The sequence below is a fragment of the Rhopilema esculentum genome, chromosome 11 (genome assembly GCF_057945365.1).
Source record: "Rhopilema esculentum isolate cy_ngs chromosome 11, ASM5794536v1, whole genome shotgun sequence".
In the NCBI taxonomy this organism is placed as follows: Eukaryota; Metazoa; Cnidaria; class Scyphozoa; order Rhizostomeae; family Rhizostomatidae; genus Rhopilema; species Rhopilema esculentum.
The window spans coordinates 10,334,650-10,359,940 of record NC_142825.1 but is presented as its reverse complement, the minus strand read 5'-3'; the positions used below and the strand labels follow the sequence as shown (position 1 = coordinate 10,359,940).

At 36.9% G+C, this 25,291-nt stretch overlaps 1 protein-coding gene across 4 annotated transcripts; it reads left to right on the top strand.

Moving 5' to 3' along the window:
* The first annotated feature begins 803 nt into the window (after positions 1 to 803).
* On the top strand, positions 804 to 25,291 carry LOC135693950 (bromodomain-containing protein 3). Of its 4 annotated transcripts, none has more exons than XM_065212543.2 (24): positions 804 to 1,234; positions 1,855 to 2,239; positions 4,372 to 4,518; positions 5,828 to 5,896; positions 7,031 to 7,151; positions 7,832 to 8,010; positions 8,370 to 8,564; positions 9,821 to 10,012; positions 10,784 to 10,912; positions 11,583 to 11,777; positions 11,999 to 12,336; positions 12,707 to 12,819; positions 13,377 to 13,621; positions 14,233 to 14,287; positions 15,091 to 15,225; positions 17,284 to 17,333; positions 18,800 to 18,842; positions 19,726 to 20,697; positions 21,087 to 21,116; positions 21,449 to 21,480; positions 22,181 to 22,312; positions 22,633 to 22,724; positions 23,237 to 23,387; positions 23,914 to 25,291. In XM_065212543.2, the coding sequence occupies exons 2-24, from the start codon at positions 2,072 to 2,074 to the stop codon at positions 23,977 to 23,979; spliced, it is 3,849 nt and encodes a 1,282-aa protein (XP_065068615.2). In that variant the 5' UTR covers positions 804 to 1,234; positions 1,855 to 2,071; the 3' UTR covers positions 23,980 to 25,291. The 4 variants fall into 4 exon arrangements, with proteins under 4 accessions (XP_065068615.2, XP_065068617.2, XP_065068613.2 ...); XM_065212541.2 differs by having other exon boundaries at positions 808 to 1,234; positions 21,087 to 21,128; XM_065212542.2 differs by lacking the exon at positions 804 to 1,234 and adding an exon at positions 1,241 to 1,624 and having other exon boundaries at positions 21,087 to 21,128.

The window sequence follows — 25,291 nt, the reverse complement described above, 5'->3', positions numbered from 1 at the left end:
TTCTCGACTGGCCTAGCCAACCCGGAGAAAACAGATCACCGCTTTTTTGCTCATGGATCTAGCGAAAAGTCCATTTCAGATAGTTGTAAAGTGGCGTTTACGAGAGAATTCGTTGCAATTAGCAGCAGAGAATTCTTGGCAGGAACTCAGGAATGTCGAAGATATTTTCTCTTTGACGTGGAAAGTTTATAGAACTCTTGAAGCCCTCCCTATACATAATATATTTATCTATAGAGTGAGAGAACTTTATTAAGATAAAATGAAAGACTTTAGAGAATGGGATAAGATGATTTCATATGTCATAATTTGCACTTTTAATAATTGGGCTTGTTTGCTATATATGATAAGAGGCTTCGTCCATCGTTATCCATTTTTGACAAACTTGGTGAATATATGTAAATTTGTGTTGTTTATTATTGGTAATATTTATTGCAGGAGTTTCACTCAATTCTTGCAACACTCAGTAAGCTTATGTCTTGCTGTAAGCAGCTAGAGGAATTTATTAAGGTCCTCTGTTTGGCAAGAAATCGAAACCATTCTTTTAGAATTCATAATGACAATTCCTGGTTTGGTTTACAGATTTATTTTTTTTACTTGCCTTGGAATCATGATGAAATAATATATCTTGTTAAAATCAAATCTTGCAATTGTGAATCTTATAAAAAAGCGAAAATGGGCGTCGCCCAATTTTGGAAAACGTCAAAGGCATTGCCAGAAAAATATGGGACCACGCCCATATTGGAACCCACTCAAAATTTTATCAAGCTTCTTGTATCACTCCAAAACTCTTACGCCTTTAGCAATATTATCTTTTTCCAGTAAACAGTTGATAAAATTCTGGCATGTAAAACCCTTGAGGAGAACCAAAATTCAACAAATGGCATTTAACAGATACACATAGCGACACGGTATGTATGGTTTATTTGAAATGAATATCATACAGGAAAAATTTATATTGTTGAAAACCTTTTGGCGAAGTGAGACCGTTTACGAAAGTTAGTTTGTTACTCATGTTCCGGGATCTCTGAATCACGTTACGTGTAAATTGCGCAATCCCGCCTTCGCGGGGGGCAACTGCGTGTCTTGAAAGGGAACGGTAGTGGCGCATTCCGCCATGGAAGACTGCCACGACTTGTAGAGCGAAGCAAAGGTGCAAATCCTTTCAATCTCAGGGTTCTGCAGCCTGAAAGATATCGCGAATAACCGAGAATGCTACAGGAAGCGCCCAAATAGGGTATTGTAGCGTTATTTTCCCATTTAAGATCAGCCATCTTGAGATATTTAATTTTTTCTTGATCATACTGAGACTGCGTTTTGCCGCCATCTTTGAAGTGGCCTGGCAAAGCAAAAATCGGATAGCCAAGTTTTCATTTGTTTTTATCGGATGAATGATGTTGATCTGTGCCGAATCGATTCTCAAAACCTGTATGTACACTTTGTACATAATTTTTCGTTACAAACCGCTCGATAATTCGTTTGAAAAGCGTCGGTTAAACCCGACTCAGTAATGCTTATGCCTTTCTGTATTGTGTTGAAGCGTCATAGGACGCGTTGGACCCTAGTTTCGAAAGGGCAGCTTGTTCTGGAGTGGAATGCTTGGAAATTAAGAATGGATACAGAAAAGGTGCTTCTCTTGCCAGTTAACTTTTTAGTCTGTTTACATTCTAAATTCGAAGTTATCTACTTCATCAATAACACTACTTTGTCTGTAATTGTTCGTTGGCGTGGGCTATTTAGGCCATCTTTGTATATCACAGGCAGGAAACATGTCATTATATTCAGCCACTTTGTTCCTTACTTTAAGGCAGAAATTGAGAAGCAGTTAGAGTTTATAACTTGTATTTTCTTTTTAAGGGTAACTACTAAATAGCGTGAGTTCACATGAATTTACCACGACACTAAAGGCCGCCTAAACAGCGAAGGAATTCAGTTCTACCTTATGGATCTATGACTTTGATATAGGTCACCACCGGTGACTTCGCCTACAAATTAACATAACCACTGGAAATTTTATGTTTGATGACACGAAGAAGATCTTATTTAATTGATTTTCTAACGATATAACTCCATCATGTCGACAAACAAAACCAACAGCACCACGCCACCACAACCCGCCAAAAAAGGACGAAACACAAACCAACTTCAGTATCTTTTGAAAACGATCATGCGACAAGTTTGGAGGCACTCTTATGCCTGGCCATTTCACAGTCCCGTGGACGTGGTCAAGTTGAATCTACCGGTTTGTATATTATGATTTATGAGATATAATTTCGTGACTTCTAAGAACGCGAGGTATCGGTTAGAGCATTTTGCTCATGTGCACCAGAACGCCGATTGTCCTATTGATAAAACAAGTCTCCCGCACCTTATCATTTTCTTGACTAGACCTTTTCCTTGAAAAAGATAATGCAGAAACCTATGGTTTATTTCCAAACAGAATGATTAACAGAGATAATCACAAAAAGCCAAGGTTTATTTTCCCCTAATGAGCTCAATTCACAGGACATATTCTGTAGCGAACAAATTTTGTACAAAACCTGTCAAATTACTATCAAAAACTGTATGCTGATTTGAATTTTTGGTAAGTTTTTGAATATGAATTGTCATAAATAATTAGTTTTTAACCTCACTGTTCATTATACTCTGAAGTATGCTGCCAGTTGCCATTTGTAGTTTATTTATATAGACTCTTTTTAGCAAAAATTATCGTTGACCTCATTGCTGAAGCTTTAACATGGTGCAGTGAAGCTTGTTGTTGTTGCCAACTGGTGGCCACTCTTTTTATAAGAACAATTTTAAAAGAACACTTGCCTTAAACTAAGGACAAATTTCAAATTAAGAACAAAGAACAAATAAAGAACAAGCTGAGGCTGAGCTACTGTCAAATGTAATTTTGAACACGTTTATCTCAAAAATGAGGATTTTTAGCAATGTGTGGTTCTTTTTCAGTGAATTTTCAAATTTGTTGGCAAATGAAGTTTTTCTCGCCCACTCTGTTGGCAAATGAGACTTGAACAACTCCCTAGGGTGAAAATGCTAGCAATGGCACTGCTTTCACCCTATTAATCTAAGAACAATCCAGCCACAGATTTCCAAAAAAATTAGGAACACTCAGCCTCACCTTTTTTACAATCAAGAAAAGAGTGTAACAAAAATATTTCAATGTATTGATTTTCAATTAAAGAAAACATTTTTTCAGTAAATTTTCATGTTCATTGAAGTTTTATGTTAGATTACTCTAAATATTTAGTAGTCAGTTACAGTTATATATATATAAACTATATAAACTATATATATATATATAATCATAAGGCAAATGCTGACAGGAGGAAAGGGTGCTGCCCAATTGTATCGAACCACTCTTGGTCGGAACCGAACTCCAGTTTGCTGCTTCAAAAACCCCCACAATAAACTATATATATATATATATATATATATATATATATATATATATATATATATATATAGATCTTCGAGAAAAACACTCTCATGTAAACGTTTCGACCGAAGTCTTCATCAGTAATGAAGATGCTGTGCTATCCTGTTTACACTTTTGCTTCTCTTTTTGGAAATTATTGCACTCCTCCTCAGGTTGCTCTCTGGGCAATTTTGTTGAAAGAGGCACTGATGCAAAAATTGAAATAATTCAGTTATTTCCCAATGCATGGAGGTCAGTCTATGTAGATGTTATGTACAATGTGGGAACAAAATTTTGTGTCAAACGAGACAGGGGCAGAAATATGGGGGTATGATTTCGGTAAAAGCCACGGTGTGTGAAATGGTGTGAGTGTTTGAGCGTGTCATAACATAGGAACAAAATTTGCTCGTTTATACCGAGGACAAACACCAAAGACGTTTCCTTTACATCCACCTCTAATACAACAGTTCACTGTGTCCTTAATCTACCTTTACAAGCAAAAGAAAAGAAACAACAGCCTCCGATTGAACCAACCGGGGCAAAAAGACCTGACTGAAAACTGCCAAAGAAAACCCTCTGTTTCCGGGCAGCAGACCAGAAAAGAAGTGGGATATCAAAAATATATATTCCAATTTTCAAAGTCTCAAAACTTTACTTCTCCAGTGAGTACAGAAAAACGAAAGATATTTTTGGGTACCATGAGCCTCCAACCTTATGAGCATAAATTACTGTTGAATTCTTCACATTCAAAAAATTTTTGTCCAAGCCTCTTTAAAGGTGTGAAAAAGAGTCCTTTGAGTTTCTTTGAAGCTTGTTTTATGGAGCACCTTCATTTTGCTTAGAGCAAGGGCCTAATCCGGCCTGATCCGGTGTTTTGTGAGTTGTTTCTTATAAGTTGGAATGACTTCACCCTTTGGCCATTTTGAATTTCTTTATTTGATCTATCATTTCAGGATTATTATGATATTATCAAACAACCAATGGATTTAGGAACAATTAAGAAAAAGCTTGAAAATCTTGAGTACAACAATGCTAAAGAATGTATTGAAGATTTCAACAGGATATTTCAAAACTGTTATACATATAATAAACCAGGCGAGGTGAGTTTTTTCAGGGCATCAGTCAGTTACTTTGTGCTTTTAAAATTTTTTAGCAATGTACGATAAATCCCTTTCTTTTTTATTCTTTCATTTAAGTGAAATTCAAGTTTTATAACTCTACTGTCCTGTTTTCATATTTCTGATTATCTATTGCCTAATTTTTTTCCTCATTCTGTCAAATTATGTTTTTTTGCATTTCAATTATATAGTTTATAAGAATGTTGAAGACCAGACTTTTTAGTGTTGTCATATGAGCCTCAATCAGAAATATAAATTGTCAATCAAAATAGAGAGCTATATAAAAAGATTCATGAATTTGTTACAAAAATTATCTATGAAAATTACCTTATGAATTTAGTGTTAAATAAATATGCTAAGAAATAACCGAAAAAATCCTTGGGACAGTACTTTGACAGGATTTGCTTTTGTCAAACAGTTAGAACCAGTAAGAAGACAGATTGAAGTAGGGGTTGAGTTTACATTTAGTACCAAAAGATTCAGTTGAAAAGGTTAAATGATTAAAGTTTTGTTGTTAAAATTTGTTGAAAGTAGGCCTAACACAGAATCTAGAAAATTTCTTACAGTTTGAAGTGTTGAATTGAAAAATTGACAGCTAGTGAGGTTGAAGATGTTCCTTGAAAAATTATTTGCAGCCTTTTTTTCGTAAAACCATTACAGGAAATTAATGGAAGGGTGTATTTCTTTTCAAAATCTTTTTCATCACTGATAAAATGCTGATGTCATAATTTTAACTGTTTGAATGACTGGCAAAATTATAATTGATGAAAATTGTCTATAGAAAGATCATTGTTGCCCATAAAAATGTTTTAGAGAATTTGGTGATAAAGAGGAGCCAGATTCTGACACTGACTTGAAACACTTTGCATAAAGAAATATGTAACTTAAAAGATCCTTATACCCTTCAGTCATGTTTTGTCAAACAGAATTGATAAGTGGAAATGTTTTATGTTCTCTGAAATTTTCTGGAAAACATTTCCAGTGAGACAAAAGTGCAATTTCAAAGCATTTTAGCGAGACTGGCTTTTGGTTGCCCTGCCGAGATATTTACCTTTTAATAGAATGATAACTAATATGTGATTCTTCCTAAAATGGTGATGATGTGCAAGGTTCAGTTAAGTTATTATGATTACCCTTCAAACAATGGAAATGCTTAATTGAAGCTATAAATGACATAAATCTATGCTTAAAATTGTGATATCTTGTGTTACCTTTGGTTATCCCTTTATGATGTATGAATTCCTTATTAACAATTGATGTCATTCTCTTGAAAAAGATATTATTCTCCCAGGATGTTGTTCTTATGGCACAAGAACTCCAGAAATTTTTTCAAGATAAAGTTATGTCTATGCCTCCTGAGGTGGGTTTTTGCTTTTGTAATCTAACCACGTGCTATTGGCAAGACTGTTGCCAAATAATCTGACAGATATAACATAGTATGTTGAGGTCTTCTGGCGGGAAGAATACTTGAAAAGAAGTGGTCAAAAGAGTCTAAATAGAGAATTTTACACGAAAACTTTTTGACACTAGAAAACAAATCCCCTTTACATCAGAACTCATACCACCTCATTGTTAGAAATAAGACACCATGGGCTGCATGCACAGCTGGATTAGACATCACCTTGTATATGGCCAATAACTGCAGGACAACTTTTTGACTCTACAAGTTGAGTTAATTGGTAAAATGCCACCAGACTTGTGTCTAAGAATGCAGAAATCAAGCTGTCCTTATTGCTGTCATTACATAATATTACAGTTACAAAGGCTTTTAAATATATTAAGCATGCACAGATATGGTAACCTTGCCAAGTTACACTTTTTTTATAAGAACAGTTTTATAAGAACACAAGCCTCAAAACTGGTCAAAAGTTAAGAACAAATTAAGAACAAGCTGAGGCTGAGCTTCTGCAAAATGCAATTTTGGACAACGTTTTTTCTCACAATTGAGGATTTTTAGCGATGTGTGGGTGCTTTTTCGGTGAATATTCAAATTTATCAACAACATAAGGCTGTCTCAATTACTTTGTTGACAAATGAGGCCTGAACACCTCCTTGGAGCAAAAAAGCTAGCAATAAAACTGCTTACACCCTCTTAATTTAAGAACAAATTAAGAAAAATCCAGCCTCAGATTTTCGAAAAAAGTTAAGAACAGTCAGCCTGAACTTAAATTTACTGGTTCTTATAAAAAAAGAGCGTATATCAATTCCCATTAAAGAATAAGCAAATTATATCTATTTTTGGACATCTTGACCAACCAGTTCCTCAATGTTAGCTAGGATTTTGCTGTAATGAGCGTTTTTATCAGGGAGATCTTAAATTGTATTTTAAGTTCCAATGGGACATCTTTTAAATTAAGGCAGAAAAACCATAAGAAATTTTGCATGATGTTGTTTTTATCTAAACCATTTAAATAGAAATATGTCCTTTGGCAAAACATGCATTTTGGGCTGTTTTATATTTTATTTCTAATTTCATTGTGTTTTCATTTTATAGGAAGTTGAGTTGCCTTCCAAAAGTTCTCGCCCACAACTGAAACCAGCAACCTCCACTCAAGATGGAGCTCCGCCTACAAAGAGAAGTCGAAGGGGTGGAAAAATTAAATCTACTGCTGCAGGTATGCTTGACAGCAATTGAAGATATTTTGTAATTTTTTCATTAAACTCTTGGCTGGTGATATTACAGCAATTATTTAGTACCTATATATATTTAACTATCATTACACACAACTTGACCCTTATGGCTTGAATAAGAAATTTGGTACAGCTGCTAAATATTTTGTTTGCACATTATCTTCCATTCACATCCTCAATTTCTCTCATCTTCTTACCAAACAAGATGCTTCTATTGGGATATGGTGAAATTTTATAAGTAGTCTTGTAAAGTTATAGTTGCAATAGCTAATTGGCTTCAGAACCTCCCATAGTTTAAAATCTGTGTGAAAAGTTCTTGTGAATAAAGAAAGGTCACGATAGCAGTCTGCTGGACAGACTCCAAGGAGTTCTTGTGGCAAAAAGTTCTTGTTTGTGTAAAAGAGTTAAGATGTAATGGAAGAAGGTTGTCCATGCTATATATCTTAATTGTAATCCCCACAGTAAAATGTACTTTGCCAATGTAGCAATTTATACTGCTTGTTTTTAACCATTTATCATACATAGATTTTCTGAAGAATATGTGTCTGGTCTATGTTTTCTCTGAAGACTCTGAAATTTTCTTTGATCAATCAGTTAATGGCTTATAGTTATGTGAAGCATTCATGCCTTTGTGGTACAAATAGATTTACCTTATGCCCACCAGATACAACCCAACCGGCCCTAGTATCTGCACCAGTTACTACACAAGTACCTGAAACTGTTGGGTCTACGAATGCACAAGTGACAAGTCCATCAAATGTAAACGCTAATGCAGTCACCAGCACAACGATTGCACCAATGTCTGCCGATACTCCTGCAAACCCAATTGTTATGCAAACCAAGGTAAGTCTCTCCTAAAGGATCCAAATTCCACAAAAAAGAAGAATAATTTAGCAAGTTTATAAAAGTTTATGGAAAGAGACAACTATTATAGATTATAATTGATTATAATTGAAATTCTTTAAATTGAATACTTTTGCTGTGAGTGATGAATAAAGTGGGGCCACAGTTCTAATCTTGACTTAACCCTGATAACCTCATGGCTGCTGCCAATTAATATCAAATCCCACTGTTTTCCAGAGCATACAACAAATAGACATGCATAACCTTGGAGATATTGCTTGAAATTTATGTCACTGAAGATACATATCTATATATCTAAAGTTTGATTGCTTGTTAAAGCAATTATTTTTTAATCAAAGGTTAAATCCGGGGTGAAAAGGAAAAAGGCAGACACAACTACACCAAGTTCTACAGTGAATGACATCCCTGCATCTCCAGTGACTCCAATCGAGCTTGCTGCACCATATCTTTCTGGAAAAGTAAGATCAAGAAGAGAGTCTCATCGCAGTATAAAGAAGCCAAACAAAGATTTGCCTGGTGAAGATCTTGCAAAGGTAAGTTTCAGCACTATACTTTAGGCATCCACATAAAGTGTTTACTTTTAAACATATATTGTATTGGTATTGTCATGCCTGCTTTTAGAGACAGTTGTTCTGGACAGGGGCTTACATTTTTCAATTAAGGTAAACACAACTCATTTATATTCAGGGGTCCTATAACTTTGCTTCCAAAGCTTTCTATTGTAAGATTCTGTGCCTGTAAAACCTTTGCATGATAGACATTCAAAATCCAGAGTTTGTCGCCATGGTTACTCAATCAATACCTTTTTTGCTTTTTTCAGATGCTAGCGTATTTCTGTCTTAAAATATAATCCTTTTTTAGAATTTTTAGTAAACAAACTTTGCATTCCCTAAGAAACACATAAAAATCTAGTTCCATGCTACGTCACGAAAGATTGTTAGGCATCTTATTCGAGATCCTAGTTTGATATTTCGGGATTGAGCTCGGGCCTTGAAAAAATTTTTTTCTTCCTGGCAGCAAAATAAAAAAATTGAAGATTTCCTGCGAAGCTTCGAGAAAGTTTCCAGCCACTGAAATTGATATTTCAAGTTGCTTGATTTGTTTAACAATTTGTTCTAAAAAAAACTGTCACACTAAAAAGAACTAATTGTTGGTCCTGCAGTCTTGATCATAGCTATTCGAACAGGAATCATTTTGTTTATACTGTATTAGATGATCAAGGAGAACGTGATCAAGCACGATACTCATAGTTTGTTTTCAAGGTTGAAGAAAGTAGATATGAAAATCTATAAGAACTTTGATTAAATTTTATATCAGTACTAGCAAACTAGATACTTTATAAGTATTGATATATCTATACATCTTGCTCTGGGTGGGTTTTTCCAGCCCTGATTGAGCTTACCAGTCAAAGTGACATCCAAAAGATGCAAATAAGCAGATAGAACCTCTGCTCCATTTATTTAAGATGATGTCTAGAATCTCGAGAATGACATTATTTTCTGTTTCAGTTGTTTTGTAATTATGCAGCCTAAAAAGGCTAGCGAACTCTTAAATCTGCACAACCTGAGTTTTACAGAAATTCATTTGACTTAAAATTAAATTCAAACGAAAAGAATATAAATATTAAAGAATCATTTTTATTTTAAGGGCTTAAACTCTTTCCCATTTGCCCAATAACCTAATCTTTGTATGGTACAGTGTCTGCAGTTGTTGATTCCTTGATTGATTTTTGAATACTTAACACACCAAGTGGCAAACAATGATTTTTGGTATTATTTGTTTATTTTAGCCCCAACAAAGCAAGAAGCGATCAAAACTCAGCGAGCAGATGAAGTACTGCAATGGAATTCTTAAGGAACTTTTTTCTAAAAAGCATATGTCCTACGCGTGGCCTTTTTACAAGCCAGTTGACGTCCAAGGGCTGGGACTGCACGATTACCTCGATATAATAAAGCACCCAATGGATCTGGGAACTGCTAGGGTTGGTTGAGCTTTAGTAGCTTCTGTATCCTATTCGATCTGTTTGGTTTCATTCAAAATATATTTCCCGGTTGAAATATCTAAGCTGGAAGCCTTTGGAATGAATATATCACTGAATGTGAAAAAGAAGGGCTGTTGTAACTCATTTATACTATTGATTCATGAGTAGAAACCATAGAAAAAATGATAGCAGGATAAGCCGTTTGTGACAATGGTGCTGAAACGCCAGCCATGAATTTTTTGGATCTCACATATATCGTGTGATAAAATTTTTTCTTGTTAATTACATAAGATATTAATTTTCGAAAGTCGTAATTGAATTTTGGAAAGTTACAAAGGGGGTGTGAGCTGTCATTTCTTATATCTGGTGTGTAGATATGTTTACCCCAACCTGCAGCTCATGTTGACTTTTTGAGTCCGTCAAATTAAGCGTGGAGGTATATCAGAAGGGATATGTTTTTACCCTTGTTACCTCATGACTTAACCCCTTATTTGACCCACATTGTAGACGCTTGAACTACCTTTTGAAAGTCAAATCAGCTGTGGCACTAGAAAGCCACTGAGAAGGGGGCCTTGCCACTTCGAGGTTAAAACTTGCGGGAGTTTAATTGATTCTTACAATAACAACACTACCTAAATCGACGAATATAAAGGGATTTTCTTTTGCTTGGAGGGTAACATGCTGTGTTGGCTATAGTCTCCTTGCTCCCGGCTGGTGAAGCCCCTAGATAAAGGTTGCAAACGACATAAAATATATGATTGTTTGTTTTAGAAAAAGATGGATAGCAGGGAATACAAAAATGTGCTGGAGTTTGCCAGCGATGTTAGATTAGTTTTCGCAAACTGTTACAAATACAATCCACCCGATCATGATGTTGTCGGTATGGCAAGGAAATTACAGGTTCGTTCGATTTGTGTGAATACTCTTTGATTGCTCTTTGATTCTCCAAAAGCTTATGAATGTTTGTAAATGTTTTAAAGCATTATTTATTAAATGACGAAATTATTCATAGTGTTTTGCAATAGTCTTACAATAACTGCCATCGTAGAGAAGAAAGCAGAATGGGTAAAAATGAGGGACATGGGTCCTTCATAGTTTCCCCATTCACGTTGCTCTGGCTTTTTTGATAGATCCATCATTATGAGTTTCCATTCCCAGTCCCTGGTGATTAACATTTTGTACTCATATACCAACACCACCACATCACCAGATTAGGCCCAAAATCGTCCACCTCACCTCCACTGCTCACCCAGCTACCCAGCTCCACTGCTCAAGAAGCAACCATTCAATTTGCAAGGGACGGGAGAAAAAGAAGGCATTTGTTTGTACTTTAGAATTACCGTTTTGAAGTTGTATTTAGACAATGTTATCTGTTGTTATATTTAAGTTAAGTTTATTAAATTTAGATCTGAAGAAAACACCTCCAGTAGGTAAAACCTTTACACCCCCTCCCCCTAGTTCTAGTTTATCACCAACACAACCCTGTAACTTTATAAAAAAGCTCTGTCATCACTTGAATTGAATGAAGTACTTTCAACTTTTGAATTCGTTAGACATGATTTCATCATAGGAAGTATTTGAATACCGTTTCGCAAAAATGCCAGACGAGCCTATACCTGAACCGGAACAAAAGCCGGTCGCTAAAGGAACTGACGATGCGGACACACATGCAGAGTCGGAATCGGAATCGGAAGAACAACAAAGCTCGTCATCCTCAGACAGCGAAGACGAAGAGAAGAAGAAATTGCTACAGTTGGAATATGAGGTGCGTGCTTCTCTCGTTCCTCATTTTAATTTCCCCTATCAAAGAAACAGTTTTCATGATATGTTTTCACAATAAGTTTCTGTTTTTCCTCTTCAAAACGCTGTTTAATGTGGTACATTTTTCATTGGGCCTATTGTGATGCTTTTTTTCCTTTTCAGAACACTGGTTAAACCTCGTAAACATTTTACCTTTATTTACCTTTATTTATTATTTTTTTGCAGCTTATTCGTGTACACGATGCTCTGTCAAAGCTAACTTCACAACGGAAACAGAGGAAGAAGAAAAGCAAAAAGGACAGCAAAGACAAACGTAGAGACAAAGATGGCAAGGAGAAGTCACACAAAGATAAAAGCAAATCTGTTGATGACGAATCGAAGCCAACGTTAACAAAGAATGATAAACAGAAGTTGGAAGGTCAGACAAAGAAAAAAGACGATTTACCTATTATTGAATCAAAAACATCGGGGAAGTCGGAGAATGAAAAGAAGAAATCAAAGTCACCAGCAAAGAGCGAAGGGACCAAGAAAAAACCAGCGGCAGGGCGGTCCAAAAAGCCCAAGTAAGTAGTTTCTGTAAGAAAGCCATTTGTTAACATCCTCGCTACAGGTTTCTTAATGGTTTGTTGATTCTAAGTGTTGCGTCTATATATTTTTTGGTATCGCTTCTTTAAAATTTAGATAAACGAGCATGTTTTTAGTGAACTGACCCTATACCCAAAGAAAACCCGATAGATACGTATTTGATATATGACCTCTAACTGGCCCCCCCCCTCAAATAAGCCCCACCCTCGAACTCCAAATTGTCAATAAGCCCCCCCCCCCCCCCCCTCAAATTGAGAATGTACGACTGAGCTTCTCTCTATTGAGAATGAAATTCGGTCAATGCATTTTTGAAAGCTTCTCCTAAGATTCATGTTTGTCATTTTGTAGGCCTGTCGAGAAGGAAGTTGTTGCCGAGGAGAGTAAGGACGACGTTGCTGCTGCCCGGGCAATGACGTATGACGAGAAGAGGCAACTCAGCTTGGATATAAACAAACTGCCAGGTATGAATAGCTCGTCAAAGGACAAGGGTCTTGCCACCTACCTATTGCACTTATTACACCTCTAATAATTGCTTTGTTATTAGTAGGTGTAACGAAGTATGCAGTAACGAAAATATTTAGCAGATTACGACTCAGTTTAATTCCTTTCTTCGATATTCCGCTACTTAACTTTATGACTCCACTTTCTCCGCTTCAACTATCTTCTCTCCTCCAGCTCTCTTATGCCAAAATAAGTCTCCATTGACCACGATCTGTTGAGAGTTATTAGCTTAGCTTAAGCCCAGTCCATACAAATATACCCAGTATACATATTCACGAAGGGCTGTTTGCTGCTCTTAATATAGATGTATATGGCACCCTGCAGCTCCCACAACAGAAAGGTTTGTACATATGAATAAGAACTGTTATATCAGAACTACAACCCCCCCCCCCCCTACTCACCCAAGTTGCCACCCCAATATTTTGTTATTATTTGAATCTAGACATTTTGATACACGCAAGGAAGTTTCTAATGCAGATGTGCAATTGAACTAAGGACTTATTTTTTATGATATTAGGCGATAAGCTTGGCAAAGTTGTCCATATCATACAAACGCGTGAGCCGACACTCAAAGGAACAAATCCAGACGAAATAGAAATCGACTTTGAAACGCTGAAGCCGGCAACGTTGCGTGAGTTGGAAAAATACGTTAACTCGTGCATGCGCAAAAAGTCGAAACCTCCAGCGAAGAAACCGAAAACGGCGGAGGACAGAGAAGCAGAACAGGCGAGGAAGAAAGAAGAGCTTGAGAAACGACTGCAGGTTAGTCTGATCATTGTTTGCTATTGTTAATTGTTTGCTTCAAATCGAATGTTTCATTGTGATCTAAATGATCTTTTTGCCTATCAATTTTCACTGACTTATTTCATTAAAAAGCTTCGTGATGAAGACAATTTCGGAGATTTCCTGCTAACCAGGGATGTGATAAAATTAAGGGTACATGGGGGGGGGGTTGCATTCGAAACATTTCTCAAAAACGATAGAAAAAAGTAGAAAAGGGATGTCTCATGACTTTCGGCCTTTTAAAGGGGACCTAGGCACCCCAGCTCTTACCCCTCTGCTGCTAACTCTTTTGTTAACCCAGTTAAAATTTCCTACTTACCTGCTGAAGTTTCCTGCACATTTTTGTGTATGTTTCTTTTTTGCTCTCATTTCCCACTTTCCTTTCTTCCATTCGTGTTTGAGTGCATCATCAAAATGCATTTTATTTGGTTCCCTGGTACCTGATTTTTGAATTCTAAATGTGGTAGCATTTAAGCTTAGGCCGCCCGATCAAGTCATCTTTTCGTGTTTACGAAAGGCATTATTGTCATGGCTATTTGTTATCAAATGATATGCGTCTCTTTAATGTCAACTTCTTAACATCTCTGCAGGATGTCAGTGGAAAATTACAAGCTGCGCAGCCTAAAAAGAAGTCAAATAAAAGAGGTAAGTGTATTTTTCTTTCAAACTTAGCGCAGCGGGCAAACAGATCCTTTTTTCTTTACGCCCTCCGTCACGAATACACTATTTGAATGCACGTTACCGATCTTTTGCTGCCCAAAATTTTGTTCTCTGCTAGCTTTTTCATCGATTGGGGGTGAAAAACATGAACAATTGACCCTTTAGTCTTGTGGTGGAAGTCGTTATGTACCCAGGATGACAAAGCCTCAATAATCGTACATCGAAGTCACGTTCTTCAATATTCCCATTTTTACCCAAAACCTTTTCAGTCTTCTTTTTGGAGACTCTTTTGGCTCCCAGCTTTTTTTGTGAAAAGGCCTTGTACTACGCTTTGAGCGTCTCAACTACTTTATAAACACTTTCTAATATCGCATATCGAGCAATATGTTTCTAATAAGTAAGCTCTGTTTGACTACAGACTTGAGCAAAAAACTCATAAAAATTTAAATTTTGGTTAATGCTCGGTGAGGTGTTTGATTATTTTTTCTTGGGGAATTTTTGGTTTGTCGATATACTCAATTGCAAATGGGTCGATTGCTACAAGGCTAGGGAAGTTTAGCATTTGTATCATGCCATACGGAATTCTGTATATTTGTATCATCAGCATTAATTCTTTGTAAACTTGGTTTGTGTCTGACTATTGCTGGACGGAGTGGCTTCACGCCATTCGCAAGTGTATGCAGTTAGCATTATTAATCCCCTCGATCGTGTCTAACTGTCTCAAAATCTAATTACGCTCTCCAGAGAAGAGAACTGATTGTGGTTAACGTGTGATCGCTTCTTTGCAGATTCGCAGCAACTTGGTCCGAAATCGTCCCGACTGAGCGCAAGTAGCAGCAGCAGTGACAGTGACTCTAGCAGCTCATCCTCGAGCTCAAGTTCAGAATCAAGCTCAGACTCTGAAAGTTCTGATAACGAAACAGGTAGGCAAAGACCTTAACTGTCTCTGCCTTCCTTTCAAAGAAATTAAAGAGGTTGTATCATTGTTAACATGCAAGTGAAACAGGATCATTCCTCCCGTTATGGGTTGGAAACACTCCTTTTTCATAGGGATAGCAATTGGACCAGCTTTTATTCATGGTACAAGCGTCCCCTCCCTCAAAAATGGTCATATATAGTTCATCCTGTTACCTGACATACAACGCCTTTATAAGAATTTATTGGAAACATGGCCAAAGAGTCTTCATCGTACTGCACAGAGCTATCATATCGTAGGGCATCCAGACTTCTGCTTAAATCCATTGCTCTTTTGAGGCTGTACGCTCAATTGTCCCAGTGGTGCTGTACAAAGTGAAAATTTACACGAAATTTTTTATTTAAGTTTTGTAATCATTAAACTGCAACTGATTTGGCTTGGTTCATTTCGAGGTGAAAATGATGACTTTTGAATGTGAAATCAAAACATGACAAATCATTTCCGTATGTAGAAGTGTCATGTTTTGTGCACGGCTTTTATATGCTGCATCAAATACGCAAAATTTGTAGAACAGAATCTTCATTACTTCTTTTGACAGAAACAACAGTATGCCAAAAGCTACTGACAAATTTGCAAGGAAAGTGTTAGTTAAAGCTACTGGCAAAAGTGTTAGTTTTAAGTTTCTGCTAGGTGATACAATTTCGCGCCGACTATCCCAAAAATATCTGTATAGATTGACGTGTTGTTTAAGCGTCATGCTCTAGTTATGATATTCACAGTGATAGATTGTTCTTCAGCTAAATGTTAGGGATATGATCGAAATCTAAGTGAAATTTGGATTATCAGTACTTTTAAAAACACTTTCCATTGTTTAATTTCTTTGGTCAAGTTTAAATATAAATGAAGGGTCGATTTTACTTGCTTTTCTTTCTGTCAATAACTGTGGTATTGCACAGTTTTCAAGAAATCACACCCACCCAGCATTTCAATCAGCAAATTTTGGGGAGACAGATAAATCTATCCTGTGTCAGCCCGCCCCTATTTCGGAGTCAGAAGAGCATGTTCAACAATGGTTACGTTTAAATATGCATGCTCTTTGGCCTCAAAATTGGGGATCGCCTCAGCCATTTCTGTTCTTCCCAACTAGCATAGCACAGTAACATAACTGAAGCAGTAAATATTTTCTTGAGCCTTCTGTACGTCTATTTCTAACTAGAGAGTGGAGATTCATTGAAATCTGGATGTCCTATGAGAATGTATATAATAAACATTCTAATTTGTTATTAAAATGTTAACGAGCTGTTTCGTTTTGTCATGCTTATGCAAATAGATATCAAGGAACGATTTTGGACAGTACATATTTCCCTGTTATTTTTTACTGTTTTGTTTGGCAACGTCTAGCTTTAATTTCACCATGTAGTAAGATGATTATTAAGCTAGAAAAGGTTTAAGGCTATTTGTGAATTTTTATGAAGTATATCACCTTTTCTGTAACATGGCTTCTGTAAGCTATTTTGTAAATTGTTTGTCTTGGCGAAGAGACAATGTATAGGATATGCAATAATGTTGTCTTGTTTTTGTCCATTCCATTCTATGATCGGTAGTAAAGCTCCACCTGAGAGTTTCTGTTTGGTACCTTTTGTTCGAGCTTGTCTGCTGCTTTGCAAAGTGTTTTTTTGTTTATTTTTGACCTAGCGGATTCCTTTATTGGAACAGGGCTAGCCCAGTTTATATAAAAATGCCAAAGGCGTAGCTTACAGCCATCTTAGGCTGATCGACTGTAAGAATCTGTTGTCAAATATTTCTCAAATAAATCTTTCAAAATCTCAAAAACGCATGACGTAAAATCCTACGTATTGTGTTTCGACGTGAACCACTAACCTCTCTGCCCTGTCTGTTGTATCCTTTTTATGATAAACAAAACTCGGTCAGAAGCAAACAAAATTTGTTTGAAAATGACTGCCTCTTGATCTGATAAAGTAACGCGTAAACTAGGCTTTGACCTCATAAACTAAGTCATTTAACGGTAAAACCCTTTTCTAAGATTTGTGTTTTGTTTGCGCAGGTAAAGTTGCTACTGTGAAGGCGCACAAGACACCAAACAGTACTTCAAAGGTATTTGATTTTCGCTTGATTTCAAGGAATCCTAAATTTTGCACTTCGTATCAGTTTAACTCTTAGGTTTTTATCTAAAAATGTGTTGAACAAATCTAAAAGTTGTTATCTGTTAATCAGAAATAATGAATTAGAATAAAACAGACTGAAAGAGATTTGAAATGTTTGTATTATTCAGAATTTAGTAGTTTGACAAAACTTCTTGTAGGCATGATATTTAGATGGGTGTCTGTATTTCCATACTCTTTGGAACGTTGAGAATGAATCAGAGACATAACAACTGTTAGTTAAAACAGTGTTATCGCTCGGTATTTTTTCAAATTCAAAACCATCCCAAAAAATTTTTATTCCCGTTTGAGCCACATGTAATATTTCAATGTATACCCTAAGCGTTTGATGTTGTTTCGGGGTATGACGATTAATGGTAGAGAAAAGTTTTGATACTAGCAGACTATTTGTGACATTTGGCAAGTGTGCTAATGAGAGCCAGCCATTCGAATGCTGCTTCGCTGGGGACTTCGTTGCTGTGCTAGTGGCCCGAGCTGTGGGGACTTCAAAATAATAAACACAGCCCATCGTTTTCTTAGTGAGGAAATAACTTAGAAAACAATTTTTTAGATAAAGTTGTGAAAGAATTACTGGCCTAATAACCAAGTTCTATTTCCGAATTTTTTTATTTCCAACCTGGGCCTGCCAAGTCCTTATATATAGACAGAAAAGAATCTGGTACTTTAAAGAGGTAGAATTTCCGCCCATTCCCCGATGATATTTTGCCAGTATGTGCGTCCTCCACTTTCAGCTTGAAGTAAAATGCTCAGCAGATGCTGCTACTGCACCTGAGCTTCCAAATCTTGTTTAAAAAAATATTCAGTCCGAACGTTTTATCACTGTTGCACAAAATATACCTGACTGGCTGTGTAAAATCCCTCGAATAGGCTTCCCCTTGAATAAGCCCCCAACCTAAATTATTTTTGTTAGATAAGCCCTCACCCTCGATTAAGCCCCCCTCCCTGGGATGAAATATTGCCTGGATAGCATCTTTGCAATATTTTGGCTGCGGCCAAATAAGCCCTCGCCTCCACATACCTTTTGCAAAATAAGCCCGGGGCTTATTCGAGGACTATGGTTAATCTTCAGTAAAATTTTTAGAGGAGTATGGCAGTTATTTTGGAATTCATTGAAGTTGTGCCTAATTTGCGTCTAAGCTACCTATATGGTGCAAATTCACGTCCTCGTTTAGATCGGACGATTACTTCGTCGACACATTAAAGAAAAGCTTTTTTATTAAAATGAATAAACCACAACCAAGCCAATGGTGCAATGCTGCATCTGCAGATCAAGATCATTTTCGTTGCAAGGAAACACACTTGGGTTTTGTTTCCAGGCGTTTATGGCATTTTCGTACACTCGTTCATGTTTTAATATTTTCTGAAAGGTTTTAAGCATTGTATATAATTATTTACCAGGCCAGCATTACAGCAGAGAAAAAGACAAAGGTATCGGCAGCAGGTAGGAGAAAGAAAATTGATTAGTAATAAAGATGAGAATTGCCTGCCTATCTTGTCACATTTGTTCTTCCGATGTTAATTGAAAGAAATATTTCGAAAAAGAGCATACAGGGATCAATACTACGAGTTAAGAGAGACGCTTTTGGTCCCAGCATTTCTTTAAAATGCTTCGAGATTATTCGACTAACTTTATCACGATAAAAAGCCACTTAATTTAAGTTGACAGAATGTATCTTTGGAAGTAAAAAGATCTTTAAACATTGAAGCAATTTCTACAAGCTTTCAGATTTCCCCCACTTTCTGGCCTTTGTTTTTCTCAATTCCATAAAGACGGGTTCTCTTCACGAATTTTGTGCTAGTTTTTTGGAAATATATAACAAGAAAGTAGATTCGCCGAATTGATATTATTTCAATAGAAGCTCGTGCCAGTGTATTTGTAGCACATTGTTTAGCTTTCGAAATAGGGAGTTTTAATTTTTTTAGAGCTTGTTATGGTAATTGGTTCTCTATGCCAGTATGTTAATTTAGAAGCCTTTGGTAAACTTATCGCGATAATTACCAATTTATAATATTTAATCGTTATTACTGGCCTAATTTTGAAATGTTTACTGGCCTAGTCATAATAAAAGAGTTTTATGGAAGTATATTCAATCGTATTAGCCATTATTGATTTTTCTGTGTGTTTGTTGTTGTTCATTTTCGTCGCGTTGCGGTATTACTTATTTACTACTCTAACTTTGAAGGTTGTAGCTCTGTCTATTCAGACTGTATTCTAAACACTTTGAACGCCATACTGCTCGACAGAACACTTAAATCAGATTATATGCTACCAGATGTACAGCCCCTACAGTTATCCTGTTTAACTTATTCTATCACTTTTTCAGCCAAGACGCAAGTGCCTATTGACGCCAACCCACCCGTCATATCAAGAGGACTATCAGTGGATCAAGCGAAAAAGCCAACAGCCGCGTCAGCCGTCAGTCGTCAAATCTCTGCTCCGTCGCCTATTGTAACTGCAAAACAGCCACCAGTTCCAGAGCAACACAAAGTGTCAAGTCGACCACAGAGCTTAGCAATACATGAAACTACAAAGTCAGTCACCTCGCAACAAAAGCTAACCGTTACTACAGTGAAATCAACCGGCGTCAAGAAAACGAATCCGTCGGTTTCTTCTCCTGCGGTTACCAATCCTTCAGTTTCCTTGACTCCAAAGGCGCCATCTATAACGAGTCCCATTGCTAAGCCGGTTTTGAATGTCTCAAGCAATGCTGTTGCTAAACAGCCTGTCACGCCGGCACCTGGGACTCCAATTTTGTCACCCCCTGTTGCAAACCAGTCGCATGCAGCCGCAAAGACATCAGCCCCACCTGTAAAATCTTCAGCTCCAACTGTAAAATCATCAGTCCCAAATGTAAAGTCTTCGGCCACGACTGTGACTGGAAAGGCCCCCACCCCAGTCTCAAAACCCCCGACCCCAATCTCTAAACCCGCGACCCCAGTCTCTAAACCCACGACCCCAGTCGCAAAACCTGCGACCCCCGTCTTAAAGCCAGCGACGCCTATTGCTTCTGCAAATAAATCTACGACGAACGACACAACTAAGACCGCAAAAGTGGTGACCTCGAAGTCTGACTCTGTCAAGACACCGCAGTCACCATTTCAAGTCAATATTAAAAGCAGCGCGTCTACAAATGCTGCTGGTACACCGACTGTGACTTCTGCAGCAGGTTTAAATAGTGCAGCAGGTTTAAATAGTGCAGCAGGTTTAAATAGTGCACCATCAAAAGACAAGATTTCGTTTGGAATGGCTGATGATAAGCTTATCCCAGCGAATGTTGCTCCTAGTAAAAAACCAGGTCAGTTTTGTAATCGTCTTTTGTGGACTGTAAAGAATTAGGTTTTGGTAGCTTTTGATAGCCAAGATCATTTGAATTTATTAGTTATCCAAAAATAACACAATGTTAATGGCTACACTACTAAAACTACTATATGACAATCGTGGCTGGAAAAAGTAGTTTTTTCAGGAAACTTATTATTTGAGAAAACGTTTTTGCTGAATGAAAGAATTGCAATAAACGATTCCATAAACGATTGCAAAAAATATGATATATTTGCCTACTATAAGCTCAATTTCTAGATTTTACTATTAAAAGTGTCTTTGTTTTAGTTAAAATTTGCAGTTATTTCTAATTATTATTGAAAAGTATGCTCTCATTCACTGTTAACCCCTTATTTTTTTATATAGGGAGCCTTCTAGCTTCGAAAGATTCGTCCAGTGATTTACCTGGTGAGTCCTGTAGTCATTTGGCATCTCGCCTATGCTCCTCCCTATGGAATAATAGGCTACGACCTTGATCATATCTTCAGACAACCTCTTCACGCGTCATACATCTACTCTCTCTCCCATATTCAAAGTTATTGCGTATTTACTTTGAGAACTGGAGAGGAGGCATTGAACATGGCGGAGGAGGTGCAAAATCTCCACATTGTCTGTCTAGGAATTCTAGAATTTCCCCCGAGTTTCCTCGTCACTTTTAGCTTAGTTTTACTAGACTGTACACTCTCTAATACCTACATTGTATATATTTATGTTATTTTTCTTGACAGACAATAAGCAAGAGGCAACACAAGTCAAAAAGGTCGGTTCAACTTTGCTGTCTTCTTTCTGAAATGTTTAACTTGTTCAACGAATTATTGTGTTATTTCTTGATATAGATGCCTTATCTTTCTCAAATACATTTTATTGAATTTTCCAACAGGTCTTTGAAGCCCTTTTATATGAAACCAAGTTTTTGTGTTTATTTTATATACATATATTAGTGTTTTTTACTTTGAGATTTTACTGTTTTACTTTAGTATGATATGTTGCTTTCGAAACATTTCAAAACCAAGTTTGAAATATCTGATGGGGATATTTATAGGAAAGCTAGCAGTTAGGCTGCAACGACTTTGATACGTCAAAAATTCTAATAACTCCAAACACCAGGCAAAAAATGGTCGCTTAAGAACATCCTTTCATTGCAGGCTTATAGAAGTTAAACTCCAGGCAAAAAGCACCTCTCTACAGCCTAGAATAACTTGAGTCCCGAATGTGTCCCTTCACATTAATAAGAACGATGATATTTTTCTATAAGAACAGTTTACCTGAATAACCCTCGTCGACCGGATATGCCTCTTAATTACATATAGGCATTGTTGTCATTGTTCTGCTGGCAGAAGCAAGTTATATTTAACATTGATCATGAACAAGGGTGCTCCCGCGCTAACCTGCCAGAGAACAGTAGGGAAGGACTGCTGCATGTTTAAAAGCTAAAATACATTGCTTATGATTTTCTCTAGGAGAATCCGTTGAAGCATGTGAGCTCGTGGGGAAGTCTCGCCAGCACAAACCAAACAAAACCAACAACAAAAATCACAACCAGTGCTCACTTTGAACAGTATCAAAAATTGGCAAGGGAGAAAGAAGAAAAGGTATTCAAATTTTGTTGTTTTGAAGTGTTTCTTGGCCTGCGATCTTGGAAAGTCTTTTACAAACAGGACAGCGTGTCACAGACTATTTTCAAAGCAGATATATCAAAATTGGCGAAATGTGAAGGGCCGCAAAATCTTAACACTGTCTATCCTTAATTGGCATTTAGCAATTAATAGTATTTTATCGAAATAGAAATTTTTAATCATATTTCATAGTCTTCTTTCTCGCTCATTCTACGTTTTCAACAAGACCTTGGTTTTGAGCTCGGCATTTTTTCCTGTTGTCTCTTTTTACTGTAGCGAATTTGTTCTCTTTGCAGGAAAGAGCTCTGAAACAGCAAGAAGAACAGTTGCGACAACAAAGGGAACGAGCTGAGCAAGACCGAATCAGACTTGCTGAAGAAAGAAAAATGTAACTGTTGTTTTCTTTCCGAAAAAAAAATCAATTTTGCATTAGCCACAGTATTTTGTTGTAAAGCTTTTCCATTTACCCTTGAACAAGTTTCATTGGTTGCAGATGCCGCCCCCCCCCCCCCACTCCCGACAAGATTGACATCCGTAATATGTATATGCAACTTTTTGCTGTCATCTTGGCATCATTCATATAGGTGCTGCTAAATTTTGCAGCATTTAATTTTGTATTTGTTTTCAACACCTGCACGCTGTGTCTGTTTTACTGATGACAGCATTGTATTGGCTCTGTCTAGGCATGTTCGCCTCATTTCCCCACTCTTTCATTTCTTCACACTCTCACCCATTTGCTAATTCATACTGTTCTATTACTCTTTGCTTCGTGTATTCTTTTACTCCTCGCCTTAACTCATATTTCTGATCGTTTGATTGACAAGGGCAGGCCATCGAAGTTGAGACATGTACCTATATTTTTTTAATACTCGTTCCTAAAGCATTTGTGCTATGTTACAGGGAAAAGGAAGAGGAAGAAGCTCTTGAAAAAGCAAGAAAGCAACAAGCAGAACTGTCTGCTAAATCAGAGCAAGCCAAAACAGAAGCTCAGAAAAACAGAGAGAGGGAGATCGAAAGAAGAAAAGAACAAGAGCGGCGAAAACGTGAAGCGGTGAGATTGCGTTGTTTTGCCGTTATTTTGTTTAGCATATCTTATATTCTCGAGAAGTGTATTGTTTTTAACCCATGGCAAGTTATATTAGCATTCTGGTTTAAATATTTCTTTTCCTTATCACTTCACCCTAACATCTATAGTTTTTAAGCCAGGAATTGGCATTTTGTTACACTGAAGAGTAAAAAAGGACGGTTGACATGCCTGTCAATTTCTAGGAATAAATATGACAGTACTTTAAGAAGAAATACAGAAGAAATTAAGTAAGGTCTTAGGTCACGGTATAGAAATTCTTGTTAAAGGATGAATTTGGTTGTATTCAGTAATGGATGTGAGGCCCAAAACTCGTTTGCAACACGTGATAAAATTTCAAAAGCATGATATAGTATGTGACAACTATCCAACCAGCGCGCTTGAATAAATTGGTGGGGGGGAGGGGGGTTGCAGAGGTCTTAGGGAATGGCTTGGGCAAGGGGTCAGTGTGTTATAGACATGCTTACTGACCTAATAATCCTTCTCTTTATAGCAAGCACGAACTGTTGACATGAACATGCAAAGTGACATAATGAGCTCGTTTGAGGAAATGATGTGAAAATTTGAAGCCACTGTCCAGTAAGGCAATTCGATGCAGCAGACCACAGAGTCGTATGAGGCCACAGTGTCTTATGTTAAATTACATCGAGACTATCTTGCACATTTAGTGTAAATTTGACTGTATGCCGTTCATATTTTTGATTGTTTCTTACTTTGTGCATCGGTACTAAGGTAGTTAATCGTATGCTAGCTAACTTTGCATATGGAAGTAAGTTTATAATGTCAAAAGATGCGAGGTCAAAAGTCGCACGGTCACAGGTCGCAAAGTCAAAAGTCGCAAGGTCAAAAGTTCAAAGGTAAAAGTCGCAAGGTCAAAAGTTCAAAGGTAAAAGAACGCTAGATTAATTGTTATAAGTGGAAGAAGGATCGAATGTAGTGCAGGGAAATGATGATGAAGATTGTTTTTTTTAGAGATAAATTATCGTTGGTACCTCAGCTTCTAGTTTGGAACTGTCGTTAATGGATTTTCTGCAATCAAGCATTAACGTGTAATTGGCTGTTTTAATGAAAATTCGTGTGCTTAATGTGCGTATGTATTATCAGGGCAGACCAGAGTCGTCTTTGCTCTTTATTCTTCGTAAATTAATGATGTTAGTTTCAGATGTTTTTCACTCGGCAGATAGTAACAGACATTCTGTTTATCTCCTTTTCTTATTTCGTATACACATCACACGAGTTTTCTTATTGAGCTCTTTATAATGCTTATTGTTACAGCGTAATATAATGCATTCGTTCGTTCGTTCATTGACGTCAGAACGACATTTTGCCTTAACTCATTACAGGTTTCAGAAGAATCCTGATGAAATTCTTTGCCTTTCACGGGTTAGATAATATTCTGCAATTTCACAGTATTTAGGCGCTAGAGACGTTAACGAGAAAGTTGAATGCAATTTGACTGCAGCTTTGACATAATGTTTTACATACAATCAAGTAGTAGTGTGCAAAAAAAGCTTGCTTAGGTTGAAGCCTAATGAAGACTGGCATCAATTTTGTACTCATTTAAAGAACGGGGGTTTCCATCCTGCAAAGCAGTTCATCCCATCTCCCACCAAAGCAGTTAATAAACCAGCCCAAATCTACCGTTACAAGCCCAAGTAGGATTTTAGTACTTTACATGGTCTGCATGAAATGTACCCTGAACAATTAGCGTTACAAAGTATTCAAGATGTAATCGGCAGTAATAAACGTTTAAACTGTGAACAAGTTATCACAGAAACATTAGCCAGTTTGTTATGATTTTGAATTTAATTTGTGACATCTTATTATGCAGATTATGCCATATTTTTAATACATCTTATTCTGTGTGCTAA